Source organism: Silene latifolia, unplaced genomic scaffold (assembly GCF_048544455.1).
Source record: "Silene latifolia isolate original U9 population unplaced genomic scaffold, ASM4854445v1 scaffold_150, whole genome shotgun sequence".
Taxonomy (NCBI): Eukaryota; Viridiplantae; Streptophyta; class Magnoliopsida; order Caryophyllales; family Caryophyllaceae; genus Silene; species Silene latifolia.
Genome location: NW_027413138.1, coordinates 593,282 through 603,343, shown reverse-complemented (window position 1 = coordinate 603,343; position 10,062 = coordinate 593,282). Strand labels below are relative to the sequence as shown.

General features: G+C 42.6%; 2 protein-coding genes across 2 annotated transcripts; both read left to right on the top strand.

Annotated features, from left to right (window-relative positions):
* Positions 1-4,454: 4,454 nt before the first annotated feature.
* On the top strand, positions 4,455-6,843 carry LOC141637828 (uncharacterized). Its single transcript, XM_074447248.1, has 4 exons — positions 4,455-4,467; positions 6,368-6,427; positions 6,502-6,593; positions 6,679-6,843. The coding sequence occupies exons 1-4, from the start codon at positions 4,455-4,457 to the stop codon at positions 6,763-6,765; spliced, it is 252 nt and encodes an 83-aa protein (XP_074303349.1). The 3' UTR covers positions 6,766-6,843.
* Positions 6,844-7,781: 938 nt separating this feature from the next.
* LOC141637827 (uncharacterized) lies at positions 7,782-8,555 on the top strand. The gene has a single exon (XM_074447247.1). It carries the CDS (start codon positions 7,782-7,784, stop codon positions 8,553-8,555), a length of 774 nt encoding a protein of 257 aa, XP_074303348.1.
* The last annotated feature ends 1,507 nt before the right edge of the window (positions 8,556-10,062 follow it).

Genomic DNA, 10,062 nt, shown 5'->3' with positions numbered 1-10,062 from the left:
AAAGTGACTCGGCCTATGAGAACATTGTAGGCAGACGAACCATCAATAACCACGAACTCAGACAAAACATTTTTAGCCGCATCTGCTTGGCCGAACATCACCGGCGGTCCCGATTGACCCCGGGGTACCAGTGCCCCCAGAAGTCAGTATAGCGGGTTAGCGCAGGGGCTTAGGTCTCCAATCTTCAGACCGAGATTAAGAAAGCACTCCCTGAACATGATGTTCGTGTAGGCGCCTGTGTCAATCAGGCACCTTTTGACCAAGTGGTTGGCTATGTCTAGGTGGACTACGAGCGGTCATTTGTGCGGGGCGACGACTCCTTCATAGTCCTTCTTTCCGATGGTTATATCGGGGATTGTGGAAGCGGAAATCGCTGTTTTGGGCACAAAGTTGATGGCTTGGTATAGCTCATTCGGTGCCATTTGTGCCCATTAGTGACCCACCGCTCTCGTTCCCCGATGACAACCTGGATCACTCCCATCCGGAATACGATTTTCTATTCGCCCCGTCGGAGCTTGTTTTCGGGCCTCCAGCTACATACTTGCGAGGGCCCCCTTTCGACCAGCTCTTCGATGGCGTTCCTCGATGCCGGCGCTTTGTCGGTCTTATGGCCGGTCTGGCCGTGGTACTCGCAAAAATGGCTTGTGTCGCCGTCCCCCTTGCCTTGGGGGGCCTTGCCCATTTCTGCCCTTCAGTCTTGCTTAGGGTAAAGACCTCGGCTGGTGATTTGACCAGGGGGGTGAGACTACTGCATGCCGCTTCGGGTGTATGGTCCCGAACTCCCCGGCGCCGCCGAGTTCATTTCCTATTAAATCTCTCATGCCGTGACCTATTCGCGTCACGGCGTCCTTCATCTACGTTGTCCCGACGGCTTTTCCTCTCTGGGTGCCCAGCTTCACTGTGGCCTACCCAGGTCTTGTGATAGTCCTCCACCTTTATGGCTCGGTCGGCCATCTTTCTCGCGCCGTCTAGGTTGAGGTCCTCGCACTGATCGGCTCGTTTTTGAACTCGCCTTTCGGGAAGCCTTTCATCGGTGTAAAGGCCGCCGGTTCGGTGTTCACTCACGGATCTGCTCGAACTTTTTGCGTCGAATCTCTTCACGTAGCTTCGGAGAGACTCGTCCTCCCCGTCGGATAGTGAGGAGATCGATGTTTCCACGACCCTTCTCTTGTTGCAAGCATACTTGGGCTATGAAATTGTCCCTTAGGTCGGCATAACAAGATACCGAGCCATTAGGTAGCCCCTGTACCAACTCGGGCCATCCCATGCGGTCGTTGGGAAGACTCGGCACCATACCTCGTCGTCGCTCCCATACCGACATGTACGACTCAAAAGCCTCGGCATGTTTGGTTGGGTCGCTATCCCCTTTGTATGATAGGGGCGGCGACTTGGTTTAGTCGGCACGAGACTTCGAGACATAGGCACCGAGGGGCTGTCGACCATGTGTCGAATGACACGCGGCGATCGGCTCCTCGCAACCTTAGTCCGGCTTCTCTCCCTCTGGCGGGAAGGGCTTCTTGTTGTCCGACTTTGGAGAGTCGGACTTCTTTCATTCCTTCGGGCGGGCCTCGTTGTTGCCGCGCGACGCCCTCCTCCCGCGAGTGGGGAAGGACTTAGGTCCGCCATCGACACCATGGGCTCCGCCGGCGTCCTAGCATGGCCGCTCCTTGTATCGCTCCCGACAAGTTGTTCGAGTCACTTTATGAGCCCCGGGTCACTGTGGGTGCGCCACACACACGTCGTCGTGACAGAGGTGACCGGCGTACTACCCATCAGGTCCAGGAACAGCTTCAATTTGGCTTCATCGACCACATGTCCCATGACAGTGACTTGGCCGGTAGGCAGCGGCGTTCGCTCTTTTGGCATCCCGTCGCCGGTTCGATGACTCGGCCGGGGATCGCCCGATTTCAGAATTAGGGAACGTGTCATCCTGGAAGAATGCAGTTCCTTCACTCATAGTTTCCTGTTGCTTTGACATCTTCTTAGCTTGCTGAGTGGGTTTGTTTTGGTTTTTTTTGTAAGGGAGGTAACTAGCTTTTAGTATCTATCCCCACAGACGGCGCCAATTGTTCCGGGTGTAATCCCGGAGGAGGATTTATGACCACTTAAGCTTGTAGAATGATGTCTTTTGCTTGTCTCTTCCTTTCGCTCTCTCCTGTAAAGATGAACAAACTGAGGGCTCCGCTTGGTACCGAGCGTACTCACTCCGACGCTTAAGTCAGTAAACTTAAAGGGATAAGTTGTGTGTTAACTTGGCAAAGTATATTGTAGAGAGATAAGGGAGTTTATACCAGATTATTAGATGTTTTTCGGATAGTTTTGGGATCCTTTTCTCAATGAGAGAAGTGGAGTATTTATAAACTTTCACCTTTTGTCACGTAGTGGCCAAGTGGCTAGCAGGTGGAAAGACTATCTTACCCTCGGCCGAGGGACCCATGCCGGGCCGGCGGGCCTGGTTGACTCCATGCCGAGGGGACTGGATGTGAGTACGCAGATATGCCTCTCGGCCGGCTAGTTGCCGAGACCGAGACCCAGTGACAGTAACGTGCTTCGTCGGTTAGGCTGCTAATACGTTGACTTGCTGTCTTTTAGCTTTGACCTTGCTCAATATGTTGACTCGGTCAGCGGGTGCAGAATATGCCCCATCACAGCCAATAGCGAATTTTTTGCTAAAGCTTTAAAAAACACTATTAACTGAGATTAAAGAAAGCACGATTCTGAAAGTTTGAATCAGATAACTAATATTAGCGATTAATTGACATTAAGTTCTACAAAAATTGCGGAATAGTTAATACGAATATGAAGGTAATAACACCCAGATAATAGGAAAAAGGTTGTTAACTATTAATAAAGAAAATATTTGATGAAGTGATGAAAAGAAAACCAAAAATTCTCATTTAAGAAGGGCATATCCGTCTTCACCTTAAAGAGGGGAAAATATCATACGCGCATAAGACAAAAACATAATGTATTGAGATTAGTTAATGGTTTGTTTCATCTATGCAAATGGGTGTTATTTGACTCGTTTTATTCTTAAGACAATATCTGATATATCCGTTTTAAGGAAGACCTACTTAAAAAAGGGAGATGGATGAGTTATCACACCTACATGGTTATAAACTGAATAATACACCAACCATTCAAAACCAAACACTTAACTTCATTTTCTGACACTATCATCGAGGAAGGGAATCGTATTATGATAAATATATAAGAGGGAATATAATCATGTGGATCTTGTTTGATTTCTCATTATAAATGCGAAAGTAGTGATTTAACCCTCTTACTTCATCAATTGTGAAATATATTTGTTAAACATATCGTTAATCATTTTCTGAAACCTAAAACATTTCTAATCTCCTCCCTAATCATCCTAATAATATCCTAGCATCTTGTGGGTTCTTGCATCTCATTTCCGTGTCGATAGCGTGAGTAAGTCTCTAGTATTTCTTATTTCAGTTTATGGTTGTTTTTTAGAAATAATACAAACCCTAATTTGGGTTGGTTTGGGGGTAGTTATTGATTGTGTTGGTTGTGATTAGCATTGTTTGATTACTATTGTTGTAGGTAACGATGTGGTACTCGTTGTGCATTTGTATGGTTGGTTATAGTGTAACGGATGGCGAAAAGGTAGGGTTTCCCAACTCAGTGGGTTATGTAATTAATTTGAGATTGATGTAATTGATTGATTGATTGATTAATATGCTGCGTTGGATTATTATTCATTGAGTAATATTGTGATTGGTATTGTTGAGATGGGACCATGTTCGGGAGATGGTTTCAACCCTATGTTCGCCTCTTGTGGCTCCCGTCACAAGGGAGATGTGCACATTATGATCGATCTGGGTGCACTCGTTGCGATGAACGAGGCTTAGGTGAGAACGACTCCGGTCCCTCACTGGCGATGAGGGTTACCTGCTGCGATGGATAATCTGGCAGGACTACATATTTAAGTGTGTAGTCGGTTATTGATTAGTAAAAGTGTTTGGAGAATGATATTGCAACTGAATTGGTTGTATTGTTGTGATATGAATTCGTATCTTGATTATAAAGTTGACTGACCCTGTTATTATTTTCAAAAATATGGTGATTCATTCGGGGATGGTGAGCAATGATTGAGCAGTTTATACTTTAGTACTTTTGATAGTTTTGGTTAAACTTCAGTTGTATCTTATTTAAACAGTTTTATCTTTTAAAAAACGTTCTTAGATGGTCTATTTGATATACTTTACCTCGGGCAACCGAGATGGTAGCACCTTGATTTGTTATGGTGGTCTTAGTAAGGCACCTTGGTGTATGTGGGTGTTACACTGCTGTGTTGCTAAAGGTGCATAGGCATAACTCAAGGATCCCTGTTGATAAAATCAGGCAGGACTTGGTATTTAAGAGAGTTCAATTCAGTGGTCCTTGCATCGGAGAAGTTCCCAACATATTGTATTCCTGTTTTGTGGATAATGACGACTTTAGGTACAGACGCGAAAATCAGACTAAAAGACTCATTATCAACTACTCATGAGTTGGACTTCTCTAATATCGTCTCATAATATGATAATTTCAAAAGAAGAAAAGTTTAAACATGAACATTTACTTTTTTTTTTTTTTTAATTTTAGGCTCTATTTAGACAAAATAACACTACATTGTAGTGATTGCCAATCTATTAGAAATGTCGGTTAATATATAGCATATCATGTTATTAAAATAAAATTAAAATGTAAATAAATACTAATTTATTCGACTGAGTTTCTTATTGTTGAGTTAATCTTACTCGTCAGATGTGTTATTAGCACAATTTATGTCTTCACAATTTCTTTTGGCTTTAACCATAGTATCCAGTTTTTTTCGGTTTACCATACATCACAAATACACTTTTTTTTTTAATGAGCACACTATGTCGCAAATGAGAATCGAAACCCCAACTTCGGGAATACAATTACACTTGAGACCGATAACATAGACAATTTTTTCTTCAAATTACTGGAAGCAATTTATTGTTAGGAAATTAGCGCCAATCTCCCACGCGCAACGGAAGCAACCAATCGACAAGTAAACTGTAAAAGTAAATAAATGTAAGCAATATTAAGATGAGATGATTTTTTAGGGCCAAACCCAGGGCAAAACCTTCCAACCCGGAAGTAAAACCCACTAGCCAAATAGACTAAATTCCACTGTAATACGGAGTAATATAGTACTAGTACACCGTAACCGTCCCGAATTAAATTCCAGTCCGAAACCCATAATAATAGGAGTATAAGATAACAACATCAAGCCCTCTAGTAATATTAGTAAATGCCACAAATATTACCCCTATAGTAACCTCCTAAATTATTGTACTCACTCCTATTCACCATTTTGTTCCCCTTTGATGTGGGCACAAGGTTTTATTCATTCTTCTCTTCTATCACCGTGGGCACAAGGTTTTAGGAGGGGAATAAAGTATGAATTGTGAGTTGGGTGGGGTTTGGTGATAGGAGAAAGGAATGAATAATTAGGAATTAAATAATGAATTGTGAGTTGGGTGGGGTTTGGTGATAGGAAAGAGTAATGAATAATTAGGAATTAAATAGAAATTTTGATTTTGTGAGTTGGGTGGGGTTTGGTGATAAAGTAGAAGAGAGGAATGAATAAAATAAGAGTAAAAGTTTCCAAAAAAGGAAATGGGAAGAAAACCTGAATAATCCGTTTACGGAAATAGGGAAGAAAATGGTGAATAAGAGGGAGTATAAAAACACCCGTTGTACTCCACCTTACCCTCAAACCCCGGTTTTTAGTCACTTTGTTCGATTACATTTTCTGATATGATTTTTCCAAAGGAATACAATCCTTTATATAGCATTGTGAAAATCACCTCACGATACCAAAACAAATGAATTAAACCAATTCATATGTTTTCATCTTTTCACGGAATATTTCATCATTTAACAACAACTATGTTACATGTACATCATCAATATCGTACTTGTAACAATTAGCACATTAAAGCCTTGTGTTGGATACGTTTTCACCCAACACTTATCCACTAGCTTTGGTCCGAGTTACAATCCTCTAAATTTGTTTCCACTCCCCAATTTAGACCTTGCAAACGGGTTAATCGGGAGGGCTTAAATTGGGTTTGCGGTTGGTTTGCAAGAATTCGAGCCGGGTTGGGTTATTTTAGGTTCAGGTCATTTTTGGGTGAGTTATTGGTTGTAATGTATCTTCATAAGGTCCTGAATAAGATAACAGAAATCTCGCACGCACTCTCGGAGTATAGAGAACGCCATTGGTTGTTGTTCTGATATTAACGACAGCAATGAAGTTTTACCTAAAAAGTTTTACATGCTACATGTATAAAGTTTACTGATCTGTAGACCTGGTTGTTTTTTACAGATACCATTTCCAAGTATGAAGAAGAGAAAGAGAGGCTGATCACACGATACGAGCAACTACGTGAGCAATTAAACATACTCGAACTTAAATTTGCAGTTTATCAAGTAAATTATAACCCCGGGTGTTGGTTTCAGGAAAGAAAGAGAAAAGCATGTTGCAGGAAAAAGAAAAAACTTGTGCTGAAAAGATCGCAGAGCTTGAAAATTCCTTGAAGAAGAAGAAAAAGGTGAATCTCTTTTCTCTGATCATCATTCGAAATCCTTTTAACATCAGTTTTGCGGTAATTCTGAACAAAATTTTACTCCGTACAGGATGAGAAAACTTTTAGCCTTCTAAGGAAGACTCTGGGATCGTTCCTAGACCCTGCTTCAGATGAAGACTTTCCTCCAGATGATTAATGCATATTATGGTTGTCGAGTTAAAGTGAACTGAATATGGTGCCAGTCTGCTATATACATTCTCGACTCTTCATGTCAGTAGTTAGACTTATCTCCTCCACCGCGGGTAAGGCCAGACACATCTCGTGTTTATTATGGTATCAGAGCCCAAGGCAAAAAAAAAGACCCGGGTCTCGTGTTTAAAAAAAACTGAGCCTTTATGTGCACCGACCCGCCGTGAGGATGTCCAGTCCCTCCGGTTTCAGCATGAGGAAGTCCAGTCCCCCGGGTCGAGTGAGCACTGTGACGGCTGTGAGGATGTCCAGTCCCTCCAGACCGATCTTTAAGTGGGCTCACAAGTGAGGGGGCACCGACCCGCCGTGAGGATGTCCAGTCCCTCCGGTTTCAGCATGAGGAAGTCCAGTCCCTCGGGTCGAGTGAGCACTGTGACGGCTGTGAGGATGTCCAGTCCTCCAGACCGATCTTTAAGTGGGCTCACAAGTGAGGGGGTGTGTTGGAGTATAAATCCACTTGTGAGTCCCACATCGGTGAAAAAGAGAGAGATTTTCTATCTTATAAGGCCTAGGGGTGTTTGTATATAAATAGAGTAGTCAACCCATGTACACAGACAACTTGGCAAATACTAAATACAATATTACAATTCAGTCTATATCTCAATATATAATTATAATATGGTACTTCCTCCCATCCAGACCAAAGGTTACAGTTGCTTTTTGGCACTATTCATGGTCGTAGGGAATCTTTGTTATTATTCTTAATGTATAAGACAAAATATAGTCATGTGAGATCTTGTTTGATTTATCGTCATGAATGCTATAAGAATATCAAATTTTTATAATTTTTAATAATGTGTAACTAAAGATATGCACGTTACAAAACATGCCTCGACAAGTGTGATAAAGCAACTGTAACCTTTGGTCTGGATGAGAGGAAGTATCATAGAGCTAGGTCTTTTATTGGCCGTCTCTTTCGTTTTTTTTCGTATCTATCGTCTTCTTCTTCATCTTTCACAAATCATGACTAATTCTGAAACCGTCAACACCACTGCGACTCCATCATACTCTTTTGTTCACGTTGAAAACACGGGTCACAGTATCACTCCTGTCGTTTTCAACGGGAACAATTATGATGAATGGTCCCGCTCTTTTCATCTTGCTCTTATGGCGAAGGGCAAACTCGGGTACATTGACGGTACCATCTTCAAACCAACAGCCACTGCCACAAATTTCGAAACATGGCAATCAACAAATGCGTTGGTTACCATGTGGATATTTAATACAATTGCACCTACGTTACGCAATCAAGTCTCGCTTCGACCTGAGGCAAAGCAAGTATGGATGGACATCAAAAATCGTTTCTGTCAGATTAACGAGGCTCGCATCTATCAACTACAAGCGGATCTAATGGCGTGTCGCCAAGGCCCAACCGAAACCTTGGTTTCTTATTACGGCAGAATGACTGCAATTTGGAACGGCATTATGGAGCTTGATGCTATTCCGTCGTGTTCATGCAGTCCCTGTTCTTGTGATTGGTTGAACATCATCAATGCAAGACGAGAAAAGAAACGGGTACGCGATTTTTTAATGGGTCTTGATGACCGTTTTGCTACTACTCGCTCTCACATTATTGGTATTACTCCTCTCCCTTCTTTAGATCTTATTTATAATCGACTCTTGCAAGATGAGGGAGTTCGTAATTTATCGTCTACCAAAGTTGACACGACACCCGATGCTATGTCTTTTGCTGCCCGTGTTCCTCACGGGTCACGACATATCGATCGGGGGGCGTAGTGATGGTCGACAAGAACGTCGCACTTCGTGAAACTTCAAATATTATTGTATAGCATGTAAGAAATCGGGTCATAACTTGCGGTTTTGTTTTCAAGTCACGGAAATTTTCCCGAATGGTGGGGTGATCGCCCCAGAACCGTATCTATATAGACCCAAATGCCACTGATTTGAGTGGTGCCGTCTTTGTCCCGGATACGCGAAGTAAATCCCAGGCAGACCGCACCACCCAACCTGCTTCTGGACCACCTCCCAAAGCCCATATGACAAATGCTCACTCTCCTGGTGCTTCGTCCTCTCACCCTCCACTTGCCCAGTTTGACAAACTTGATCTCAATTCTTTATCTCCACAAGCGTTGGAGGAATTAAGCAACTACTTACGGGCTCGCAAAACTGATCAAACATCGGACCGTCTCAATGGTAATTTCTCTCCTTTTACTTGGATTATTGATACGGGAGCATCCCATCATATGTCGGGTTGTCTCTCCCATTTTTCAAATCTTAAAATAATTAGTTCCTCTCTGTTGGTTCTTAACCACGATCTTACGATCGCTACTCAAAGTGGTGATGTCCATTTATCCTCACGTCTTGTCTTACACAATGTCTTATATGCAGCTAATTTGCAGTGCAATTTAATTTCAGTGTCAAGTCTCTTAGTTGATACATCCCTAACTATCCAATTCTCTCATAATTTATGTCTTATTCAGGACCGTACCTCGAAGACGGTGATTGGTGCGGGTGAGCAACACGAGGGGCTCTATTATTTAAAGGGGGTCCGACATGATGCTGCACACGCGTGTTTGACCGGGACTGCTGGATCTATAGAGCTTTGGCACCGAAGGTTGGGGCACCCCTCTTCCCATATATCCCGTTTTTTACCATTTCTTGATAAAAACTCTCAAACTCATACTAGTTTTCATAGCAAAACATGTGACATTTGTTTACGCGCGAAACAAACTCGCGAACATTTTCATTTATCTAATAGTCGTGCTATTTCTTCGTTTGATCTTATTCATTGCGACCTATGGGGGCCATACTCAAAAAACGCCTCTTTCGGTTCTACATCTTTTTTAACCATAGTGGACGATTTTTCGCGTTCCACGTGGGTTTATCTTTTACGTAACAAAAGCGATACCAAGAAAACTTTGTTAAATTTTTTCAAAATGATCGAACGTCAGTTTGAAAAGAAAATCAAAATTTTTCGGACCGACAATGGTACCGAATTTCGACCGCTTATACCGTTTTTCAAAGAAAATGGCATTCTTTTACAAACCTCCAACGTTGACACCCCTCAACAAAATGGACGGGTGGAACGCAAACATCGTCACATTTTAAATGTCGCTCGTGCCCTCCTCTTTCAAGCAAGTCTACCTATACATTTTTGGGGAGAATGTGTCTTAAGTGCCGTTTACTTAATAAACCGCACTCCGACACAACTTCTAAATGGCAAAACACCCTACGAATTACTTTTTAATAAACCTCCACCATTCGAAAATATACGTATTTTTGG